At 35.8% G+C, this 26,737-nt stretch overlaps 1 protein-coding gene and 1 long non-coding RNA gene across 3 annotated transcripts; one reads left to right on the forward strand and one right to left on the reverse strand.

Moving 5' to 3' along the window:
* Positions 1 to 21,473: 21,473 nt before the first annotated feature.
* On the reverse strand, positions 21,474 to 23,957 carry LOC121208488 (uncharacterized). 2 transcript variants are annotated; one of them, XR_005903553.1, is made up of 4 exons: positions 23,322 to 23,957; positions 23,107 to 23,213; positions 22,662 to 23,024; positions 21,474 to 21,547 (listed from the first exon to the last, which is right to left on the reverse strand). It is a non-coding gene; the product is annotated as an uncharacterized lncRNA (long non-coding RNA). The 2 variants fall into 2 exon arrangements; XR_005903552.1 differs by having other exon boundaries at positions 22,662 to 23,213.
* A 1,440-nt stretch (positions 23,958 to 25,397) lies between these two features.
* LOC121207986 (early nodulin-75) lies at positions 25,398 to 26,474 on the forward strand. Its single transcript, XM_041078527.1, has one exon. The coding sequence runs from the start codon at positions 25,398 to 25,400 to the stop codon at positions 26,472 to 26,474; it is 1,077 nt and encodes a 358-aa protein (XP_040934461.1).
* The last annotated feature ends 263 nt before the right edge of the window (positions 26,475 to 26,737 follow it).

Below are 26,737 nucleotides of genomic sequence, written 5' to 3' on the forward strand. Positions count from 1 at the left end.
ACTGACTTATGTACTTCTTTCTAAATTCAGATTGGAAGAACTCCTAGGTAACTTGTTCTCTAGGAACCACAGATGTCAACATTTTCCACCAATGGTATGCATTGTCTCTAAGCAAAGATACAACATACTTGATACATTCATCTAGAGTACATGATAACTCATAAAATACCCTGATCGTGTTCTCGAGCCGAAGTTATCTCGATACACACACTAAGTGCCAAACATAATCGATTCGTCGTCGTACACAACCATCATCTCATATATATAATTTATGCAATATTAAAGCATTAAAAATATAATTGTAACAATGTTTATCACGTACGAACTTGCTTCGACGTAAAAACGATGAAACTAGTCGATAAGTCGAGTACTTGGTTCTTGCCTCAATCTAAGTCCGGGTTCCTCTTTTCTTGATATATATTATAACAAATTCAACTCATTTAACCACATAACCTTTCAATTTAGTCCACAACACACATTTGGGCATTTTTACCCATTAACCCCTAGACTTTCACATTTAATTAATTTAGTCCTTATTTCATAAATACACCAAATTCAAAAAATTCAATAAAACACGTACTTAGCTGAATTCTCTATAGGTCCCTAGCAGCCCATATTTTTCATTTATTTCACATTTAAATCCTTCAATTTACATTTTTCACAATTTAATCCCCATTTTGTATTTTTACCAAAAATCACTTAATAAAACATATTAATCTAGCAACAATTATTCATTTTCCATCATCAACACTCAACAAAATCAAGCTATCATCAATGGAAACTCACAAATTCATCAACCAATTCAAAAATTGAGGCATGAGCTAGCTAGTACTCAAAGCAACAATCACAAAAACGTAGAAATCATCAAAAACCGAACTCGAAACATTTCTCAATTAAGCCACACAAATGCCAAACCCTAAATGAGCTTCAATCTTTTATTTTCTTTTGATTTTTGGTGGAAGATGATGATAATGAAGCTAAATTTTGTTTTCTTTTATTAATAATAACATTAATAAACAAATTACCAATTTAACCTTAATTAAAACCATCAAATTCCATAATATTAAGCCCATTTATGTCCATTCTCACTAGCAATGGAATAATAACATCATAAGGACCTTTGGTTTAATAAACCATAGCAAATAGACACATTTAACTTATAGAATGCCACTTTTGCATTTTATGCGATTTAGTCATTTTCTCAAATTTAGCTATTAAACTATAAAATTAGCTCACGAAATTTTCACACATACATATTCACATGCTGTAAACAGATAAAATAATATTAAAATAATTTTATGATATCATATTTATGGTTCCAAAACCACTGTTTCTATTTAAGCTAAAATCGAGTTATTATAGCCAAATTATCATTAAATGATTTATATATGAAATATGTTGTATGTATATGCATATGAGTACATAAGATAGACGTATGTCATAACGAATCATGAATATGTCAGTTTGACATTGTAACACCCCTAACTCGTATCCGTCAATGGAACAGGGTTTTAAAGCATTACTGAAACTTTCAGAATATTTTTCAACTAATATATGTAAATTATTATTCATTAACCAAAAATATTCAAAACGTCTCTTAATAGGACCCTCGAGGCCCAATACGAGCATTAGAATCGAGTTGGGACTTAATCGGGTACTCTAGGAGTTTTTTGCAAAATTACAAAAATTTTCCAAGGTGCAGAGTTCACACGCCAGTGTAGTCTAAGGGACAGGCCCGTGCTGGAGGCCGTGTTGGACCCCGTGTAACTTTTTGACTTGTGCACACAGCCATACCACACGCCTGTGTGCTAGGCCGTGTGGTCAATTAATTAATTTCAAAATTAGGTGCAAGTTTCACACGGCCAATACACACGCCCGTGTTCTAAGCAATGTAGCACACACGGCTGACACAGACACCCGTGTCTTTGCCCGTGTGCTCAATTCTGAGCATTCTATTTCTCAAAATTAAGGTGCAGGGGACACACAACCTAACCACATGCCCATGTACCAGGTATGTGTCACACACAGTCTAGACACACGCTCATGTGTCTGGACGTATGGACAAAATAAAGCCATTTCTAGCTTCATTTCTCACCCAAAATCACACTCATGACCTGCACTTGAAACACACATCCAATACCAAACATTCCAAGCTTTCAAATTAAACAAATTCCATCATTCATCATGGCATACCATTACATGCATTTGTGTTTATAAACTTACCTTGGATTAACTTAGGCATTAATATCATTTGATCACATATACTTAACATAACACATATGAATATATCATAATAGCTTACTTAATCATACCAAAATAAGCCATTACTAGCCATTCTAATGGCTAGTTACAAAACAGCATTTTCAAGCCACTATTGGCCAAGTTATCCTATACATGTCATTATACCAAAATGATTTCACTAAGTATACCCAAAATAAGCTAGTTGATAGTGTGACGATGCTCCAATGATCTCCAACCTTCGTGAGCTTCCTAGCACTATAAAACAAGGAAAATAAAACAGAGTAAGTATTACATGCTTAGTAAGTTCGTATAACGAAAACTAAACTTACCAATCCCGTTTATTAAATCTAAGCATACAAAATCATGTTTTCCATCCATTAGAAAAATTGCCTAAACACATACATTCAATCAAACATGTTAGTCACCAAAATCTTTATATCAATCAAGTAAACATATATGAGCTCATCATGCAATATTCTTTCAAGACATTATCATTTTATCTCATAATTCTTTCATCATGCTAAGAGTTTTTTCCGTTGAATCATTGAAATTCTGATGGATACTCAAGTAGTACACTCAAGGTGTACAATTTGATAACCCATCAATTCTTCTTCAATAGTACCCATTAGGGCACTTAATCAACGAACATACTCTTGAGCCGCATATTGTATTACAGGATTACCAGTCCAGGCTAAATCCTTTATGTAACGTATGCTCAGAAGAACTAAATTAGTATTACTAGTCTAGGTTAAATCCTAATTGTAACATATACTCAAGAGGAATTATACCAGGATTACCCGTTCGGGCTAAATCCTTTATGTAATGTATGCTCAGAAGAACTCAATTAGTATTACTAGTCCAAGCTAAATCCTAATTGTAACATATGCTCGAGAGAAATTATATCAGGATTACCCGTTCGGGCTAAATCCTTTCTATAATGAGATCAATAGGATTACTTGTCTGAGCTAAATCCCGTCAGCAACAAATGCAGGACCTCTTTTATAAGGCAATCACATTTATCCATTGAAATTCAATATTCAAACGAGACTTTACCTTTTTTCCAACATTTTCAAGCATGTATTAATTTTTCATTTTTGTAACATCCAAGTAAATCACATAAATGATAATCACATTTCATACAATCACAACATTTAATTTAACATAATTACATACTCGATTAAGTTACACGAACTTTCCTCGATACTTGTTCACGTATAAAATCCACTAATCCGAAACCTTTTCTTTTCCTCGATCTAACCTCAAATGTGAGTTGTCCAAATCTATATAAATAAATTTAATCATCAATTTCTCATATTTCATACTCATTTGGACTCAATTTACATCTTAGGAAAAATTATCATTTTGCCCCTAACTTTTCCATAAATTCCAATTTCGTCCCTAGGCTCGAAAAATGAAACTTGTGCAATTTACTCCCTATTTCAAGCCTAATCGAAATCCCATTACAAAATTTACTGCACACGTATTCATAAAAATTTAGAAATTTCCATCAAATTTCACAACTTTACATTTTAGTGCCTAAATCATGTTTTCATCAAAAATCACTTTGTAAAAGTTGTTTATCTATCAACAACCTTTCATTTTCTACCATAAATTTTTAATTTTCAGCATATTCATCAATGACCCAAATTTTATACCTTGATAAATTTTCAAATTAATCCTCCAAATAGATGGATTAGACTATCCCGGTTTCAAAAATATCAAAATTACTAAAAAGGGGACAAGGAAACTTACCCAATTAAGCCTTGAAAGTTTCTTCTCTTACCCAATTAAACCTTGAAATTTTCTTCTCTCTCTCCTAGGGTTTTTATATAATTTTGGGGTTGAAGATGACAAAATAATAAGATGATATCTTTTATCATATTTTTAATTAATTAATTATTTTAATTTCCAATTTGGTCCCTACTCTTTTCTAATTTTTCCATGGTTGAGTCATCAAAAATCTACATACTTTTCTTTAATGGTCTAATTAACATATAAGGATCTCTAGTTTTGAATTCCATAGCTATTTAATCCTTATAGCTACTAGAATTCAACTTTCGTATTTTATGCGATTTAGTCCTTCTCATAATTTAAACACTAAAGCGATAAAATTTTCGTATCAAAATTTTCACATGACATGTCTATCATAATACAAACCATATAATAAAATAAAAATAAACTTTATTTTCAGATCAGATTTGTGGTCCCGAAACCACTGTTTCAATTTCACTGAAATTGGGCTATTACAGACGTTGTTGTAAATATGGTTGTGATGGTGCTTAGTTGCTTTTGCTTTACGTATGATGTTATGTATGCCTTGTGGTAATTTCAATTATTCACTGAGCTTGTTTAAGCTCACCCTCTCCACACAACAATTTTGTAGATAAGTAGCACTTTCAGTGTGAGTGGAGCGGCCAAGGAAGTGATCTTAGCAATGCAATAAACTTTCAAGTAGGTCATTTTATATTTTTTGAACACTTTGAATAAATGCATTGTGGGTTAGAGTTATAGTTCTAGTTATTATCATCATTTTATTTATCACAAATTTAAGATTTCACTTATGAGATGTTGATGTTGTTTTGGACTTCGTTTATGGATAATTTGATGTTTGAGATTAAGGTTAATAATGCATGTTAGGTAATTTCGATGAAAATGTATGGATGTGGCATGATAAATGTTTAAAATATGTTAATAAGTTCAGTCAAATTAGATGATAATTGTGTGTGGAGTAAGAACATTGATTTAAGCATGAAGAGCATTTTATTTTGTGATTTTTTTTTGCATTTTAAGTAAAACTACCGATATTCAAGGCACGAATATTGATACCATGAAAATGAGACATTTTAAAAAAATGACAGAAACCCAATTCAGTAGTGATACCTACTAACGAGTATCGATACTTCTTATAAAGATATTGGTACTCTTGCCAAGGTATCGATAAAACGTTTTAAACCAAAATTGGCAAGATACAATTTTTACATTAGTATCAATACCTAATTTACTAAATAATTGATACCTGCTATTTAGTATCGATACCCATTGTCACGTCCCAAAATTGGGGTTAGAAGGATCAATGTTTGTAGGATAAGTTTGTAGGTGTATTTGGACTTTTAAGTTTGTTTACATGTTCTAGTGACAGAATGAGTTTCTTAGTTTAGCTGTAAGGTGTTAGCTTACCCTTAGATCTCGTGTTCAAATCCTTGCGTGTGCTTAGAGGAAGTTATTTTTTGTTTTAGCTTTGATAAACTTGATAGGTTAGGATTTTATTTATTTTTATTTTTTTAAAAATTTTTGAAAATAGGAATCCCTAAAATTCCTCATAGTAATGTCCCCCTTTCTTCCACTCTTTGGCTGGCAGTTTTGTTTTCTTCTTTGTTATTGAATTTTCTTTCATGTTCTTCTTTTGCTTTTCAATTTTTTTTATTTCCCATTAATGCACCCTAAAATTTTAGTATTTTTTGTGCCAGTCTCTACCCTTAAGCCCTAATTACTATCGATTCGTCAGAGCCTCTCTCGTTCTTCCATGTTTTCATTCATCAAATTTTTAATCAAATAATGTCTTTTGAGTTGTAGATCGGTTTCTTCATTCTTTTTTGAATTGTAAGGTCGAAATCCTTAAAGGTTCTGTATGTGTGTGATATTGAGTTTTCAAATTGGTAGAGTAGAGGCGAATCTGTTAATCTTTGGTGCTGGGAATTGCAGTTTCAGGTGTGTTTCTTGAACATTCGTAAATATGGGTGATTTTGTGGTTAAATTTTGGGATTTGCAGTAAGATTGAGGGTGGTTTTTGGAACCACATGGGTGTGTGCTACACACAGACAGTCCAAACGATCGATTGTCACTTATGAAAATAGGTTAAGTTTCTTGTCACACAGCTTAGAGAGTTCACATGGCCTAAGATACAGCCGTGTCTCCCCTACTCCTTCATTTTGAAATTTGTCACATGGGTTTAGTGAGTTACACGACCTCCTCACATGGCTGTGTACCCCTACCACACGATCTGAACCTTCCCACACAACCTTGTAGTCTTGTTTTTGCAATTTTGTCACTATTTTTGCAAATTGATTCATTTTAGTCCCTGAGTGATCTATTATGTATTTAAGCCTCTGTTGGAGTGATTGAGACACTGTTACTAGTTATAGTTGGTCTATGAAAGGTGTATTATTGTTAGAACATTTTCAGACATATGTATTCACAACTTTAAACTAGTTACTCGCATAGGTTGTTGATATGATGTTGTATACAAAACCTAATATATGAAAATGTATGGCTGTGATAATCGAAAATTGTGCACATTGTTTATTCTGCTATTTTGTAATTGGATATGAGGATGTCTGATTTGATATATATATGTATTGAGAGATTTTTACATATGCAATGGTTGGGGTTGATATTGAAGAGAAGGAAGTTCGATTTGGTAGTTAAACTGTATTGTTATAATTTGGTGGTAAAATTGCAATAGTGTTAGCAACTTGATTGCATCACATTTAACTGGCTTACGACCACCTCAAGGTGTGATTTGGTTGGATGGGTCCACCATAACCCAATAATAGTGTACAGAGGTTGGAAGGGGTTTAGCATACCCTTACTGGTATGAGATGGATGATGAAATTGGTGTGTAGTGGTTGGATAGGTAGGATTTTGCACCATATTACATATGAATACGATTTGCATATCTGTTTAGTGATATAATAATATGATACGCTAATCTGATATGATCTCTATTTATGTTTTGATTATGGTAATTGTAAGTTTGATCGACTATTTGTTGTTGTGTCATTTACTTTTGTTTAAAACTCATACTGTGCTTTGTAGCTCACCCTCTTAGTTTATCCCTTTTCAGGTAATCCATTTGGTTAGGATACAGACTCAACGAATTGGAGGTCTCGGAGTTAGTCACTTTGGTTTGGTTTAATAAGTTTTCCTAATATATAATAAATTATTTTCAATTGGATTGTAAGTAAGATTATATGAACTGTGGTATGAGTTTTGAATTTGGCCTCGTAAAGTTGTGGGTTTTTGGTTTTGAACTAATTGTGATTCCATGCAAGGGTTTTAGCCAACCGATCTGCTGCCTTCTTAAATAATCACTTGATTCTTAAGTAATAACTTTTGGTTTTCTGATTAAAAGTAAAAGGATAGATTTTTTGCTGCTATGTTGATTTTGAAACTTCAGTTTACAAGATTCTTAAATTTGATCTGTTTTCTTAGAAAATATACAAACTGTTAAATTTTGGCTTTAAGCTGGTTTTTGTGGCAATCAAATTAATGTTTGTAAAACATAAGTTAAGCTCACAATCAGTTTTAGTAAAATGCGAGCAAATGTGGTTTTCGAAGAAAAATTGAGTGGTTTGAACGGTGTTTTGTTTTGGGCCATTGCAGTGGCCAATGTGACCTTTAAGATCAGGTTGAAACTTCTGGGTCGAGTTTTGGGGTGTTACACCTATGTTGTTTTACATAATTTAAATTAAATGAACCTCAAGTGCTAATAAATCTATTTCTATTGACGTTTAAATGTTTAAATTAGTCATGAACTCTTCTTTAACTGTTAATTTTAGTAACCATTGCTCTTAATTGAAACCGTGTATGCATGCGTATAAGTTTTGAAAGTTGTTGTGGCATCCTATTACTAGGGTTCAGGAACCTAACCGAGTGAGAGATGTTACAAAAGTATAGAGACTAAATTTCAAACTTGTGAAGAATACATAGACTTATGATATATTTTAACTTCTATACTACAAAACATTTATTATTAAAATATTTAATATTGAATATTTTCAATAATATGTGAAGAATATTATTTAAAATTATTATTTTCAAAATTTATTATTAAAATAAAATTGAAATATTACATATATTATTAAAATAATAAATTATATTAATTATATTAATAATTTTTTACATGATTAAATATGTATGTTTAATCATATTGAAAATTATAATATTTTATATTAATATTATAATATTTTTTAAAAGTAAAAATAAATCTTATTATTAATATAATAATGTTAAGTTTGATTTAAGTTAATTTTTATAAAAAAATAAAATTACTCATAAATAAGCTCTTTTTGAAAAATGACTTATGCTTTTTAGAAGAATAAGTCATTTTACAGGAAAAAGAGTTTATTTTCTATTGACTTTTATGTTATTTTGAATGAAGAACCCAGATGCTAAAAACTGCCACCGTTACAGTAGTTAAGATTTTTTTCTTTACTAGGGCAGTTTAAAATTATTAATTCCAAAAATCAAAAGTCAAGAGTGATTTGCTTAGAATCCTAGAGAAAGTAGTAACTGGTGCGGCTTGGGTTGGAGGAAAGCGGTGGCGATGATCGAGGGGGAAGCAATGAGATCTCCATCCTTGCAGAAGAACTTATACAATTATTAGTCAAGTGTTCGATGGTGGTATCGAGTGTGAAACCAACTCTGATCTGTACAATATAAGAAAGGAAAGCCCTACAATCTGAAAAGTTTTAGGGCACAGATGAAAGCATATGGAAGACGAGGAAAAAGTTTGAGATCCAGATGGCAGCGCAAAATCTCTTTCTGATTGTGTGTGATTCAGAAGAAGTTCTAGAGACAATTATGGAGGGGCGACCATGGTTGTTTCATAAAAACCTTGTATTATTTGATCGGTTGATTAAACCAATGGAAAGGAATCAGATCCGGCTTAATTCTTCACCTTTTTGGATTAAGATAGGTTCGTGTTTACCAGAATTCGAAAAAAAAGATCTTTTACATGCCATTAGAGTTACTTTTGGAGGAGTAATTAGATCTGAAATTATTGGAGATTCATGTCGACTTAGAATAAAGCTGGATCTACAGAAACCCATTTGAAGAGGTATTTTTGTCTCAATTGATAATAAAAATAAATCGTGGATTCCTTTTAAATATGAGAAGTTATCGATTTTTTGTTTTGGATGTGAAGAATAGGGCATGGTCTCAAAGACTATCTTGGGCTAAATCCTGCAGAAACAAATAAATTAGAGATGATCCACCATACCCTTTAGCATTAAAAGCAGAATCAAATTTAATTGGGAAGGAGAATATTAAATTTAATGCTTTTTCAAAAAAGATGGTGACTTAATGCTCTTATACAAGAGTCACGGAGTTGTTGCCAACTTGTATTAAAAACCTTGAAGATGGGGATGCTATGATTTGGAGTCTTCAAGAAAAATTACAACTGACAGGATTGAAGGAGGTGAGGAAGAAGCAAGAGGAATGATCTACAGTGAAGAAAGTTGAAGAGAATGAAAGTAACAGCATGCTAGAAAATGATTCAAATTTAGTAAAGAGGACAAGCTGGAAAAGAATAGTTCTAGTGGCCATAACAAATCAAAGAAAGGAATATAGCATTATGAGGAAGAGGAAATCCCAAGAAGTAAGAAACAAAAATTGTTGTACAGAAATTTCATACAAAGATGGAGCAAAAACACTGAAACATGAAGAAATAGAGGTTCGAGGTGAAGCTCCCTTAGGTGTGTTGACTGAAAATTTGGAACAAAATGATGTTCCAAACTTTATTGGATTGGCGACTGCCAAAAGGCAAGCCGACTTAACGCAATGAAAAACATAAGTTGGAATGTCCGTGGATTGGGGAGTCCATAAGTGGTATGGAGGTTACGATATTTCTTAAAGAAGCACAATCCCCATATTGGCTTCTTAATAGATACAAAAATTGATAAGAAACGTATGGAAAATGTCAGAAGGAGTTGTGGTTTTATGAACGGGATTGACGTTGAATCAAAAGGTTTCAGTGGTGGATTATGTTTGACATGGAAAGGGGATATTACGGTTAATTTGAGAAGTTTCTCAAAAAGTCACATTGATGTAATGATTAAGGTGGAAAGTGTCAAAGAAGAATAAAGATTTACGGGGTTCTACGGTTCACCTTATGTAAACAACAAGAATATTTCATGGAATCTATTAAGAAAATTGGGTCAAGATCAAAATCATCCTTGGTTAGTAAGTGGCGACTTTAATAAAATCATGTATTCTTTTGAAAAAAGTAGTAGTATACCAAGAGAAGAGAGAATAATAGAGGCCTTTCGTGAGACTCTAAAGGAATGTCAACTAGAGGACTTAGGGTATTCGAAGGTTTGGTTTAATTGGGAAAGGGAGAATTTGCCGGAAACAAACATCAAGGAAAGACTTGATAGGGGAGTTGCGAATGAAAAATGGAGGCATCTTTTTCCAACGGGAAGCATTCAACATGTAACTCATTCGATGTCAAATCATTATCCATTTCTTCTAAATACAAAAAGTGGAAACATTTATATGGGAAGTCCAAGGTTTAAATATGAGGCATGATGATAGAGGAGTCTGTCGAATAAGAAATCAAGGTATCATGGGAATCATCAACAGGCACATTAATTGAGAAACTTGAAAGACTATAGTCCAATTTGAAGAGATGGGCAAACATAATTAAAAAAGGTCGAGAGGGATTAAAAACAAAGCTAACTAAGGAACTTGAAATACTGATGGCGAAAAAAAGGGATGATGGCACGATGACAAAGATTATTATACCAAATTTTACCTTAACATGGTTATTAATAAAGATGAAATGTACTGGGAACAAAGGGCAAGGGCAAATTGGCTTAAATTAGAGGATAAGAACACAACCTTTTTTCACAAGTATACCTCAACCCGTAAATAGATAAATACAATATCTAGGTTGGAATTAGATGAAGGATGAGAGATTACTGATGAAATTTATAGATCAATGAGCCTGCTACCTTATTCTTTCAGAAGATATTTACATCAAATGGAGTTGGGGATCTGTCTCATCTTTTAACGGACATAGAAAACAATATTTGTCTGATATAAATTGAGCATTATTGTCAACCTATACGGCAGAAGAAATTCATTCGACTTTGAAAGGAATAGGGCCTACTAAAGTACCAGTATCTGATGCTTTTCCAGCATTATTTTTTCAAAGATATTGGCACATCGTAGGTAAAGACGTCACAACTTTCAGTTTGGGAATTTTGAATAATGATCAAAATTTTGACTCTATTAATCTAACGGATTTGTGCTTATCCCAAAAATTCAAAATCCCATAAATCTTGTCAACTATAGACCTATTAGTTTGTGTACGGTTATTTACAAAATTGTGGCGAAAACAATAGCAAATTGACTTCAAGAAGTAATTGAGAGATTATTGATGGGACACAAAGCACTTTTGTCCCCAAAAGATTAGTTTCTGATAATGTGCTATTAGCTTATGAAATTCTGCACACTTTTTTGAAAAAAGCGAACAAGAAAAAAAAGATTTATGGCAGTGAGGCTTGACATGAGTAAAGCTTACGATAGAGCCGAATGGGATTTTCTAAAGGAAGTAATGCTACGGATGAACTTTACAAAAGAATAGGTGGCACTAATTATGAAATACATTACCACAGCTTCTTATGCAGTAAATATTAATGTAGTAAGGGGAAGAATTTTTCAACGTACTAGAGGGCTGCGACAAGGAGATCCCCTTAGTCCTTTTCTTTTTCTTAAATGTAGTGAGGGACTTAGATCGTTGATGAGATTGACAATGAGAGAGGGTTTGTTAAAAGGTGCAAAGGCCGGTAGAAGAGGTCCAGAGATATCACATTTACTTTTTGCAGATGACTGTATCTTGTTCGGTGAAGCAACAAATAGGGGAGCGATGTTATTGAAAGGAATATTGAAAGAATATGAAAAATGCTCACGCCAATATGTGAATTTTAATAAATCTATGATCTTTTACAGTTTGAACACATCAGAAGAAAAAAAAAGGATGAAATCTCGACACTTCTAGGTGTAAAAAGCTCAACAAATCTGGAAAAGTACTTAGGACTCCCTAATGTGGTCGGCAGATGTAGCACCCCAAACCCGGCCCAGACGTTATGACCGAATCCGACATGCCACATCGAAGCGTTCAAAACATTTTATATTGTTGATCCAGAAAAAACTTACTTAGTGTTTTAAAAGATAATTTCATTATAGGTTAAAGTGAATGGAAGCTGTGCACCAGCTAGGAAACCGGAAAAGAGGTGGTGAGTCCATCGGACAGCTTAAGTACCAAGCTCCCTTCGGATCCAATCCTAGACATGCATACCGCCATTGCCACAACTTAACGTCATGGATATTTCTAGGAAATCGATTTTGATTAAGTCATTTTTAAGAAAAGTGATTAATTTTAGAAAATACTTTCATTGCGGAAGGTTTGCTTGTTGTCGTATTATTTTGAAATCAATTGTTTTTGAAAACGTGCCCTAAAGTTATCCAATTTCAACAGTTAAAATAAGTAATACCTATCTTAGTAATACATATTAAAACCATCAAAAATAATTAAGCGGCCTTATTACATTTAAAAAACTCAAAACTTCAAACGTAAATAAAAGGATGTCCAGTTCACCAGAAGAAAACCAAACTTTCAGAACGGGTGGCCACTCCGAATTCCCTCACAGCTCCAAGCCCACTATGGTTGGGGATTTCCTGCGTGGATGAAAATAAAAGGGGTGAGTTTGGGGAAGCTCAGTGTGTAAGGAAAACCCATTCAAAGCCCAAGTCAGGTCGAGCCTATTGGGCCTAAGCCCATTCAGGTAACAGTGGTACTGGACCAGAGCCCTTTTCAGATTACAATAAACTAGGCCTTAACCCCTTATTCAGATAACAGTATGGCCCATAAGCCCATTTCAAAATACATGCAACATCAATAACATATGCAAGCCTATTTGGGGAGTCTACTCAACCCACCAACCACTACACTCCACCCGTACCAGCCATACACTCCATGTGGGGAATAGCTCAACCCACCTAACCCAACACTCCACAGTTGCAGCCTTGCTGCTCAGTTAGCAGTAAATTGAGGCAAATCCTCCAGTACGTGGACAAGCCACTTTCAGTACTTCCTCCGTCAATATCCCAATCCCATCCATCAAATAATAACAACATGGCATGTAGTAAATAACAACAGTCAAACATGCATTTAGGTCAATTTAACCCTAGAGGTATTTCGGTAATTTATCTACTAGGGGTAAAACTATAAATTTTCCACTTTTAAAGGTATTTCAGTAATTTATCTATTTTAGGGTTTTTCATGCATATTCCTACTTTTCACGTACTAACAGAATCACGTACCGAGTGTTCTTACCGAATTGGGCCTGTTGGCCCATCATTCCAATTTTGGCCCATTAAGCCCAGAAATATCCAGAGCACAGAAATCATGCACTTTACAGTCCAAATTTTGTAGCTTACCAAAAACATTAATCGATTTACCTCACGAGCATTCGCACACTCGCAAATCTACAAAATACCGATTTTCAGCATTTCGGCTTTTCAACTTTTACCGATCCAGACTAAGAAAGAGGATGTTAGTTACATACTTGTTTGCGACGATATGCTGACGAGATCTACACACGAACCGCCTACAATTGGATTACTAACACGTTAATCTAACTATTCAAATACAAACTACGTATTAACCCCTTACAATATTCGGCCAACCACACCTACAGATCATAGTAAGCTTATAAGAAATCAATAAGCAACTCATTAATAAATTTTTGTCAATGTTAACCACATAATCATAATTTCACTGCAAGCTGTCTTCCTGAGAAACAGTCACTAAATCATTTATAACTGGTGCCACAAAACTCCAAATCAAGTGCCGTTAATTTTCCCTGAAAATAGACTCATATATCTTATATTCATAAAATTTTCAGATTTTTTGGTTTGGCCAATTAATACCAGATATTTCTCAAAGTTTCGCATGTTTCACTGTTTGACTAATCTGACCACTCTTCATTACGAATCAAATTTCTCATTGTACAGAATTCAAAATATGTTCTCGTTTATTTCATTTGAAACTAGATGCAACAAGCTTTAATTACATAATTTATTCAGCTTCTAATTCATCTCCCACAATTTATGGTGATTTTCCAAAGTCACATTATTGCTGCTACCCTAAGCAGATTTATTACTAAATTCACTCTTTCACACATAACTTGCATGCATGTTATTTAAATATGTATATCACCAATCAATCATCACATGTCTATGATTTTACTTAAGTATAATCTCCATTTCATCATTTTAAAGCACAACATGTTAGCCGATATTTCTCCTTAGCATCTAAGGCACATACATGCTCATTTGTTTGGCTCAACTTCACCTATCTTCCATTTTTCATCAAAAGAACATGAAACAACAACCATTTCCTTCGTTTTAATTCATGACTAAATGCTCACAACACAACTAAAAACCAAAATATGCTTCAAGAGTTAAGGTAGAATCAAGAAGAACTCATGAACCTCAAAATAAAAACAAACTACCATGAACTTACCTTCAATTTTTCTTCCCCAAGTGACCGAACATTCAAGAGCTTTCTCCTCTCCTTTCTCTTCTCTAACTTTAGGCTATGATGAACAAAGATGGACAAAACTTTGTTCTTTTCACCCCTTTTTCTTTTAATAAAATTTCATATTTCATCCATTTAATTCTTTAATACAAAAGACATGAAATTCCCATCATGGAACATTTACCTAACCCATTATCAATTTGTACCATGAATTATGGATATCAAGTGCTCATATTGTCTACAACAACATGAAGGCTGGCCACTTCATGTAAAATGGGAGGTTTGTCATGCAAATCCTCCTATTTTGCACTTCTATTTATTTGGCCACTTCAATTTAGCCTATAGCATTTTCAAACATTTTCACATAGGTCCTATTTCATAATTTCACTCACAAATGACAAAATTAAAGCATGAAATTTTGCCAACATTCACAGAATTCTCGAAAATTGGGACGTTACAACTCTACCCCCTTAAAGAAATTTCGGCCTCAAAATTTACCTGATCCAAATAGTTGAGGGTATTGTTGACACATAGTCTTTTATGATTCCCAAGTAGCTTCTTCCCTTCCATGATTATGCCACAGTACTTTTACCAATGGAACCGACTTCCTTCTTAGAACTTTAACGTCTCGATCTAAAATTTGTATGAGTTCTTCCTCAAAGGTCAAATCAATCCTTACTTCAATCTCCTCCACTGGCACAACATGTGAGGGATCCGATTGATATCGTCTTAACATAGACACATGAAAGACGTTATGGATTCTGTTTAACTCTGGTGGTAACTCTAACTGATACGCTACTGGCCCTAGCCGCCTAAGAACCCGATAAGGCCTTATAAACCGCGGACTCAATTTGCCTTTCTTGCCGAATCTCAAGATCTTCTTCCAAGGTGAAACCTTTAAGAAAACCATATCCCAAACCGCGAACTCTATCTCTTTGCGCTTTAGGTCCGCATACGACTTCTGTCTATCAGATGCCTCTTTTAATCGATCTCTTATCAACTTAACCTTACTTTCAGTATCTGCCACCAACTCCGGTCCAAGCACTTGTCGTTCACCTAACTCTGTCCAACACGTAGGCGTACGACATCTCCGCCCATAAAGTGCCTCATATGGAGCCATCTGAATACTTGCTTGGTAGCTGTTATTGTATGCAAATTCTGCCAACGGCAAGTAATCCTCCCAACTACCTCAAAAATCAATCACGCATCCCCCCAACATGTCCTCCAGAATCTGAATAACCCTTTCCGATTGACCATCAGTCTGGGGATAGAAAGCCGTACTAAAATTCAATCGCGTCCCTAATGCCTCAAGCAACTTTTGCCAAAACCGAAATGTAAATATGGGATCCCGATCAGAAATAATTGAAACTGGGACTCCATGAAGTCGCACAATCTCCGCCACATACAACTTGGCTAACTTTTGAAGTGAAAAGTCAGTACGAATAGGTATAAAATGGGCCGATTTGGTCAACCTATCCACAATCACCCACACCAAGTCTTTCTTCGATGGTGTCAAGGGCAGCCCACTCACAAAGTCCATTGTTACCCTCTCCCACTTCCAAAGTGGTATCTTCATTGGCTGCAACAGTCCAGAAGGTAATTGTTGCTCAGCTTTCACTTGCTGGCATGTCAGACTTTCCCTACAAACTCCGTTACTTCTCGTTTAAGTCCAGGCCACCAGTACAATTCTCGCAAGTCGTGATACAACTTGTTCCCTCCAGGATGCATGGCACAAAGTCCTCCATGAGCTTCCTTCAATATTGTCTACCTCAAATCAAAGTCCTTCGGAACACAAATTCTTCCTCGAAAACACAGAACTCTTTCGCCATTTAACCCAAACTCAGAAGTTTCCCCTTCCTTAACTTGTTGGAAACGAGCGACCAAAGACTCATCATTCAACTACTTTTCCTTAATCTGATCCACCCAGGTTGGCCTCACTTGCAACTCAGCCAACAGACTTCCATCATCATACAGACTCAGACGAGCAAACATTACTCTTAGATCAGATACAGCTCTACGACTTAGAGCATCGGCTACCACATTAGCCTTGCCTGGGTGATACTCGATCGAACAGTCATAATCCTTAAGTAACTCAATCCATCTTCTTTGCCTAAGGTTCAGCTCCTTTTGAGTCAACAAATACTTAAGACTCTTATGGTCAGTGTATATAATACACCTTTCTCCGTACAAGTAATGTCTCCAAATCTTAAGTGCAAATATCACTGCTGCCAACTCTAAATCATGAGTTGGATAGTTCCCCTCATGAGGCTTAAGCTGTCGTGATGCATATGCAACCACCTTACCCTCTTACATTAACACGCAGCCCAAACCCACGTGTGATGCGTCACTGTACACACTAAAATCCTGCCCAGACTCCGGCTGAATCAACACAGGTGCTTTAGTCAAAACTTTCTTCAACTTCTCAAAAGCTTCCTGCTGCTTCTCAGTCCATACAAACGGTATTCCTTTCCTTATGAGTTTTGTCAGAGGTGCTGCCATCACAGAAAAACCTTCTACAAACCTTCTATAGTATCCTGCCAACCCTAGGAAACTTCGAATTTCTGACACCGTCCTAGGTGGCTTCCACTCCAAAATTGCTTCAATCTTTCGAAGGTCCACATTAATCCCTTCGGCAGAGACCACATGTCCTAAGAAGGTTACCTCCCTCAACCAAAATTCACACTTGCTGAACTTCGCGAAGAATTCCTTCTCTCTTAACACTCGCAGCACTATACGAAGATGCTCATCATGTTTCGCTTCAGTTTCAGAATATACCAGGATATCGTCAATAAAGACGACTACGAACTGATCTAAAAATGGTTGAAACACACGATTCATCAGATCCATAAACGCTGCAGGAGCGTTCGTCAGTCCAAATGGCATAACCAGAAACTCGTAATGACCATACCGAGTCCTGAATGTTGTCTTATGGATATTTGCCTCCTTGACCCTTAACTGATGATATCCAGATCAAAGGTAGATCTTGGAAAATACAGAAGCTCCTCTAAGCTGGTCGAACAGATCATCAATCCTTGGCAGTGGATACTTATTCTTAATCGCCAATTTGTTCAACTGGCAATAATCAATGCACATCCGCATCATACCATCATTCTTTTTCACGAATAGCACCGGTGCTCCCTATGGAGACACGCTTGGCCTAATGAAGCCCCTATCCAACAACTCTTGAATTTGTGCCTTTAGCTCCACCAACTCCTTCGGTGCCATTCTATACGGTGCGATAGACACTGGTATCGTTTCAGGCAATAAGTCGATTCCAAACTCCACTTCTCGGTTCGGAGGCAATCTTGGAAGCTCCTCCAGAAAAACATCTTGGAACTCCTTTACAGTCCTAACCTTATCCACTGTCAATCCCTCCTTTTCCGACTGACTTACAAATGCCAAATAGGCCTCACAACCTTTCCGAATCCACTTCTCGGCTCTTAATGCTGACACCACATTGGACAAATAATCCCTCCGCTCACCTATCACCATAACCTCCTCATCCTTTATGGTCCTTAACACCATTCGTTTAGCAGCACAATCCAGAGTCGCTTTATGCTTAACAAGCCAGTCCATTCCCAAAATGAGATCACTCTCCGAACGGTAACTCCATCAGATCTCCAGGGAAAATCCTACCTTGAATTTTTAAGGGTACATCCCTATACAGTTTGTCTACCCTAACCGAGTGACCCAAAGGACTTAGTACAGATACCCCACTCACAATCTCCTCAGAGCAGTCCAAGTTGTCCATAATCCGTTCTGTGGCCTCCAATCAATATCCTGCCGCATTCGAGGTGATACCAGACACACCCCTAGAGATCTCCGCTCCGTTGGCCCGAAGTCGTTCAGAAATAGATCCCCAAACTCCATTGCCCGCACTTGCCCCGGTAACCCTTTCCAGAACACGAAGCATTGCCTATGACAGGGCATCATCCCCGGCACCGTGGTCATAAAACTCTACCTCTATTGTCAGTGGTACCGGTGCATCCACTGCCGGCATATGTCTCGAAGACGAAGATCTCGCTCGAACACTTCCTCAGCTCCGTCCACGGCCTCTTGTACTTATATCGTATTATCTTGATTACGAATTTTTATGCATCAATTAATAGTCCAGTGTTTATTACAGATGTTTTATGAATCAGACAGTAGTTCAGAGTTTGTTTTCGCAGAATCGAAGTCTAGCTACAATTTTAGTATCTTATCAGATTTTTCTATGGTTTCAGTATCATCCTATCTAGAGTATTCTAGCAGGATTTTAGTACAGACAGATAAGTCAGAAAAATATTCAGAAGAGTTCAGAGTAATACTTACAGGCTTGGGCCGGAGATTCAAAATGCCACATTCTAAAGATCTAAATTTTGAAAATCACGTTTTTCGCAATCTTTATAATTTTTTTTTGAAAATCTTTGGTTTTTGTAAACCCATTCCACAGCCGAGTTGTTGCAACCTAGGCTCTAATACCACTAAATGTAGCACCCCAAACTCGGCCTAGACGTTATGACCAGATCCGACATGCCACATCGAAGCGTTCAAAACATTTTATATTGTTGATCCAGAAAAACTTACTTTGTTTTAAAAAATAATTTCATTATAGGTTAAAGTGAATGGAAACTGTGCACCAGATAGGAAACCGAAAAAGAAGTGAGTCCATCGGACTGCTTAAGTACCAAGCTCCCTTCGGATCCAATCCTAGACATGCATACCGCCATTGCCACACCTTAACGTCATGGATATTTCTAGGAAACCGATTTTGATTAAGTCATTTTTAGAAAAAGTTAATAGTTTTAGAAAAAACTTTCATTGCGGAAGCTTTGCTTGTTGTCGTATTATTTTAAAATCAATTGTATTTTTTGAAAACGCTCCCTAAAGCTATCCAATTTCAACAGTTAAAATAAGTAATACCTATCTTAGTAATACATATTAAAACTATCAAAAATAATTAAGCGGCCTTATTACATTTAAAAAACCCAAAACTTCAAACGTAAATAAAAGGATGTCCAGTTCACCAGAAGAAAACCAAACTTTCAGAACGGGTGGCCACTCCGAATTCCCTCACAGCTCCAAGCCCACTATGGTTAGGGATTTCCTGCGTGGATGAAAATAAAAGGGGTGAGTTTGGGAAAACTCAGTGTGTAAAGAAAACCTATTCAAAGCCCAAGTCAGCTCAAGCCTATTGGGCCTAAGCCCATTTAGGTAACAGTGGTACTGGACCAGAGCCCTTTTCAGATTACAATAAACTGGGCCTTAGCCCCTTATTCAGATAACAGCATGGCCTACAGGCCCATTTCAAAATACATATAACATCAATAACATATGCAAGCCCATTTGGTGAGACTACTCAACCCACTAACCACTACACTCCACCCGTACCAGCCATACACTCCATGTGGGGAATAGCTCAACCCACCTAACCCAACACTCCACAGTTGCAGCCTTGCTGCTCAGTTAGCAGTAAATTGAGGCAAAGCCTCCAGTACGTGGACAAGCCACTTTCAGTACTTCCTCCGTCAATATCTCAATCCCATGCATCAGATAATAACAACATGGCATGCAGTAAATAACAACAGTCAAACATGCATTTTAGGTCAATTTAACCCTAGGGGTATTTCGGTAACTTATCTACTAGGGATAAAATTGTAAATTTTTCACTTTTAAAGGTATTTCAGTAATTTATCTATTTTAGGGTTTTTCATGCATATTCCTACTTTTCACGTATTAACAGAATCACGTACCAAGTGTTCTTACCGAATTGGGCCTGTTGGCCCATCATTCCAATTTTGGCCCATTAAGCCCAGAAATATCGAGGGCACAGAAATCATGCACTTTACAGTCTAAATTTTGTAGCTTACCAAAAACATTAATCGATTTACCTCACGAGCATTCGCACACTCGCAAATCTACAAAATACCGATTTTCGGCATTTCGGCTTTTCAACTTTTACCGATCCAGACTAAGAAAGAGGATGTTAGTTACATACTTGTTTGCGACGATATGCTGACGAGATCTACACACGAACCGCCTACAATTGGATTACTAACACGTTAATCTAACTATTCAAATACAAACTACGTATTAACCCCTTACAATATTCGGCCAACCACACCTACAGATCATAGTAAGCTTATAAGAAATCAATAAGCAACTCATTAATAAATTTTTGTCAATGTTAACCACATAATCATAATTTCACTGCAAGCTGTCTTCCTGAGAAACAGTCACTAAATCATTTATAACTGGTGCCACAAAACTCCAAATCAAGTGCCGTTAATTTTCCCTGAAAATAGACTCATATATCTTATATTCATAAAATTTTCAGATTTTTTGGTTTGGCCAATTAATAACAGATATTTCTCAAAGTTTCGCATGTTTCACTGTTTGACTAATCTGACCACTCTTCATTACGAATCAAATTTCTCATTGTACAGAATTCAAATATGTTCTCGTTTATTTCATTTGAAACTAGATGCAACAAGCTTTAATTACATAATTTATTCAGCTTCTAATTCATCTCCCACAATTTATGGTGATTTTCCAAAGTCACGTTACTGCTACTGTCCCAAGCAGATTTATTACCAAATTCACTCTTTCACACATAACTTGTATATCACCAATCAATCATCACATATCTATGATTTTACTTAAGTATAATCTCCATTTCATCATTTTAAAGCACATGTTAGCCGATATTTCCCCTTAGCATCTAAGGCACATACATGCTCATTTGTTTGGCTCAACTTCACTTATCTTTCATTTTTTATCAAAAGAACATGAAACAACAACTATTTCCTTCGTTTTAATTCATGACTAAATGCTCACAATACAACTAAAAACCAAAATATGCTTCAAGAGTTAAGGTAGAATCAAGAACTTATGAACCTCAAAATAAAAACAAACTACCATGAACTTACCTTCAATTTTTCTTCCCCAAGTGACCGAACATTCAAGAACTTTCTCCTCTCCTTTCTCTTCTCCAACTTTAGGCTATGATGAACAAAGATGGACAAAACTTTATTCTTTTCACCCCTTTTTCTTTTAATAAAATTTCATATTTCATTCATTTAATTCTTTAATACAAAAGATATGAAATTCCCATCATAGAACATTTACTTAACCCATTATAATGAAACATTTACCTAACCCATTATCATAGAACATTTACCTAATCCATTATCAATTTGTACCATGAATTATGGATATCAAGTGTTCATATTGTCTACAACAACATGATGGCTGATCACTTCATGTAAAATGAGAGGTTTGTCATGCAAATCATTCTATTTTGCACTCTTATTTATTTGGCCACTTCAATTTAGCCTATAGCATTTTCAAATATTTTCACATAGGTCCTATTTCATAATTTCACTCACAAATGACAAAATTAAAGTATAAAATTTTGCCAACATTCACAGAATTCCCGAAAATTGAAGCGTTAAAGCAAACGAAAGAAAAAATCTTTTCAAAATCTTAAAGATAGGATCTATTCGAGAATTGAAGGACGGAGCTCCAGGTTACTATCACAAGAAGGAAAGGAGGTCCTCATTAAATCAATGCTTCAGGCAATACCAACCTATGCTATGTCATTTTCTCTTTTACTGAAATCATTATGTGAGGAGTTAGAAAATATTTTTTGCTAAATTTTGGTGGCAAAAAGGCAATGAAAAAAAAATACATTGGTGTCAGTGGAAGCATATGTGTCATCCTAAAGAAGAGGGAGGGATAGGTTTCAGAAGTATAAATCAATTTAATATATCATTATTAGCAAAGCAAGATGGAGGATTTTAAATACCCCAAACTCTTTAGTTGCGTAAGTACTTAAAGCGAAATAATTTCCGAATGAGGATTTTTTGAATTCGCGTTTGGGAAACAATAGTTCTTATATATGGAAAAGTATATGGGCGACAAAGGGCATCTTGGCAGAAGGACTTTGCTGGAAGGTGGGTAAGGGCACGAATATTTCAGTTATTAATGATGCTTGGATTCCAGATGCAAGAAATTTCAGATTATCGTCGTTTGCTCATAATATGTGAGATTATAAAGTTGCTGAGCTAATTGATAATAATGACAGAAAATGGAAGCGGGAGTTGATTGTCAATACCTTTCCGGAGGAAGAAGCTGAAAAGATCTTTCGTATTCCTTTGGAGAAAGAACCTCATGACGATTTTTTGGTCTAGAGCGGTGAACCTTCAGGAGAATACTCGGTTCGTAACACCTATAAACTATTACAAATTTCTGAAGAAGATCCTAGAGCTTATGCTTTGCAAACCGACTACAGGAAGTTTTACAAAAAAACTCTAGCTCCTAAATCTACCTTCAAAAATTAAGATTAGCGTCTGGAAAATATCATGGAATTATTTGCCTACACGGGTTAACGTGCAGCAAAGGAGGCTAACAAATATTGTAATTTGTCCTCGGTGTGGAAAATGGGCAGAAACTATGGATCACCTTTTTCGCGAATGTCCTGTTTTAGTGTAAGTTTGGACAGAATTATCAATCCCGAATTTCTTACAGGAATCTAATTTGGAGTTTCTACAGTGGCTCACCTGGGTTTTTACTCAGAACACTCCCTCTCAATGTAGAATATTTTTTTGTGCGCTATGGGCCATTTAGGGAGAAAGGAACGCTAGAATGCATGAGAAGGTAAGCAGAACTGGGAAAGAAATAGCTAGCTTTGTCAATAGTTATATTACAAAACTAAATGGGGTTGAATAAAGAACCCCCAAAATTTCGCAGGAAGTTAGAAAATGGAATTACCCACCTGGTCAGTAAATAAAATCAACTTTGATGGAGCATACGATGGGCAACATTTTCAATTGGCTTCGGAGATTGTGGCTAGAAATAGCGAAGGGAATGTTCTTCTATCTTGTTCAGAAATTCATCAAGAAGTGGCCTCCGCCTTCACTCTGAAGCACTCGCTTGTCGCGAAGTAGCCCAAATGGGAATATACATGCGATGGCCAAAGATTGTTATAGAAGGCGACTCATTATCAATAATGAAAAAGTGCAAGGCAGAAAAACAAGATAAATTGTAGGTAGGAGCATATATACATGATATTCAACAAATAACATCTAGATCTAGAAACTTAGTGTTTGAATATATTCCAAGATCAGCAAATGGTTTAGCACATATACTAGCAACTGAATCGTTAAAAAAGGAGGAGGTGTACTTGTTAGAAAGCATCCCTGGATATGCTAAAAACCAGAAAGAATTTGATAGAGTGCGAGAACCAGATTGAAAACGGATAGAGAAAAAAAGGAAGGAAGGAAAGTTTCAAATGAGCAGATCAATGGTTTTGGTGATAAAAGCTTTCGTTGGAAAACTTTAACCGTCTTTAAGAAGAAATGGGAGATTGATAGACAAGACGGGCATCAGTGTTCTTTGATTGGGCAAAGTTGCGGTGATAATTATGAGCTTCTAGACTATTCTTATTTTATTTTCTTTTTAGAAATTCTTTTTAATTCGGGCCATTTTTTAATTTTGGGCCTTCTCTTCTGTTTTAGTTCTATTATCTGTTTTGGACTATATGTTTTATTTTTTATTCATATTTTAATAAAGCCCAATCTGATTATTAGTTTTAAAAAAATTATTTTTTGTTGACCAAATTATTTTTTTGTGAAATAAATATAGAAAATTTTAAAAATATTTTTTGTAAATTATTTTGAGTGAAATAAACTAAGCCTAAAAACAAAAGAGAAACGCATGTATAATAGTAGCTTTTGAAAGCTGAAATAATTTGCTGGAATTATATGTTTTGTTCAATAAATTAAATCCCTTGAATGCATTCCAATAAGCCGCAAGTACTATTATATAAATAAAACATAAGAAACTTGATATGGGTTAGAGAGTTCAAATTCTAATAGTGTTCTCAGTACCGATGGGCCTAGACAATGAATACTCCAAATTCAAAGTTTGCGTTATGGATCCACTAATTTCATCAAAATAATATATTCATATTTGGGGTAGACACTAATAAATATTATTCAATCTGGTCCAACCAATGAATCGATTTATCTGAAAAACATATACCATAATATCTTTCACGTGTTAAATCCAACTGTTATTTTCTTTCTTTCGTACTCTTCCCCTTTTCCCATAACCCCATCCAGCGGATGAAAAAGGAACACCTATCATTTTCAGAAGCTTATCATATCTACAGTACTATGGATTTCGTTTTTATAGATAAACTTAGTGGGAATTCTTTTAACATAATCTATAATCACATATTGATAATGTTTCGTGACTCAAATCTGTACTTATTTTATGACAAATTTCTGCAACTTTCCCACAGTTTCAAATGTTCATACCATTTTGTCAACGACATCTCTCGACAGCTTTAACCAATTGCAATTTAAAAAATGTGGAAAACTTTTTACCCCTTTGGGTTTTTTCTTATGCCATGACTTCTAATTCCTCACAAATTTTATAATTTAATTCTCACCCCTTAAAATTATTTCTGGACTCATCCCTGTTAAAGGTATTTAGCTTCTCACGAACTGACTATATAGCATGTGATCCCATTAGAATGTCAAAAAGCAATGTAGATTCAATATTTCACATTGAAAATCCGCAGAACCATGTATGTCGCAAAATTCTTGCCACGTGTTTTTCACAGAAGTTAAACTTCAATGTGTCATGATTTTCACAGTAGCAAATTTGTCAAAAATTTCGACTCCACATGGGACCCAAAGTGCGACTCAACACCGCACAATGTAAACGGCAAATACAAAATTGCATGTGTGGTGACGTCATAAGTCTAGCTTTCCGTCCACTATAAAAGGGCAGCAAATGTTATAGTTTGTGAGGCACAACAAAACCGAGAGATATATTCCCAAACATGTCTAAAGCCTGCTTGCTTTTGTTTCTCGTTGGAGTGGTGGTTTTTATCATCACTCCTTCTCTAGCTAACCAACATCATGGTAATGAGCTTCCCAAGGGTAATGGTAGGAAGCCTTTCCCAGGTGAGAAGCAACCACAACACAAGCCATTCCCCGAACACCGACCACCAATACACCGTGGACCTGGCGGTAAGGGGGAGGAGCCACCACATGGAGAAAAACCTCCTCATAGACACTTATTGACTGTGGAAGTTGAGGACACACATAAACCTCCACGATACTCAGGTGGTAAACCTCCAAGACACTCGGGAGGTAAACCTCCACATGTTGAGGGGTTCCTTGCTGGTAAAGCACCCATGAAGCCATTCCCTGGTGACAAACCATCTAAGGGTAATGAAAAGGGAGCACCTCATGAACCTAAACCTCCTCATAGACACTTATTGAGTGTGGAAGTTGAGGGCACACATAAACCTCCACAACACTCAGGTGGTAAACCTCCACGACATTCAGGGGGTAAACCTCCACATGTTGAAGGATTCCCTGGTGACAAACCATCCAAGGGTAAGGGAAAGGGGGCACCTCATGAACCCAAACCTCCTCACAGACACCTATTGAGTGTGGAAGTTGAGGGCACACATAAACCTCCACAACAATCAGGTGGTAAACCTCCACGACATTCAGGGGGTAAACCTCCACATGTTGAAGGATTCCCTGGTGACAAACCATCCAAGGGTAAGGGAAAGGGAGCACCTCATGAACCCAAACCTCCTCATAGACACCTATTGAATGTCGAAGTTGAGGACACACATAAGCCTCCACAACACTCAGGGGGTAAACCTCCACATGTTGAAGGATTCCCCGACGGTAAGCCACCCATGAAACCATTCCCCGGTGACAAACCATCCAAGGGTAAGGGAAAGGGAGTACCTCATGAACCTAAACCTCCTCATAGACACCTCTTAAGTGAGCCACACAAATATGTGATACCACCCAAAGGTAAGGGAGAGAAGCCTCCCCATGAGCAGAAACCACACCATGGACACCACCCAGGGCACCATCTGGGAATAGAAAATTAAAGCATAAATCATCCTAAGGTTCCCATCAACCTACAGTTAGAAGATCATCATCAGCGTGTATGGTAGGACTATTTTACTATAGGAATAACAGTTGATGTTGATTTATCCTTTTATTAGTTGTGTAGCTATCTAGTTACGTATATTTTGTTCCTGGCTTGGAGGTTGTGCCGTGCCTACCTCATGACTATGTTGTTTTAGAAATTCCAGCCTCATCTATGGTTCGACATTTTATGATATGAACTCTATATATTAACTAGTTTGGG

This window comes from Gossypium hirsutum, chromosome A10 (assembly GCF_007990345.1).
Source record: "Gossypium hirsutum isolate 1008001.06 chromosome A10, Gossypium_hirsutum_v2.1, whole genome shotgun sequence".
NCBI lineage: Eukaryota > Viridiplantae > Streptophyta > Magnoliopsida > Malvales > Malvaceae > Gossypium > Gossypium hirsutum.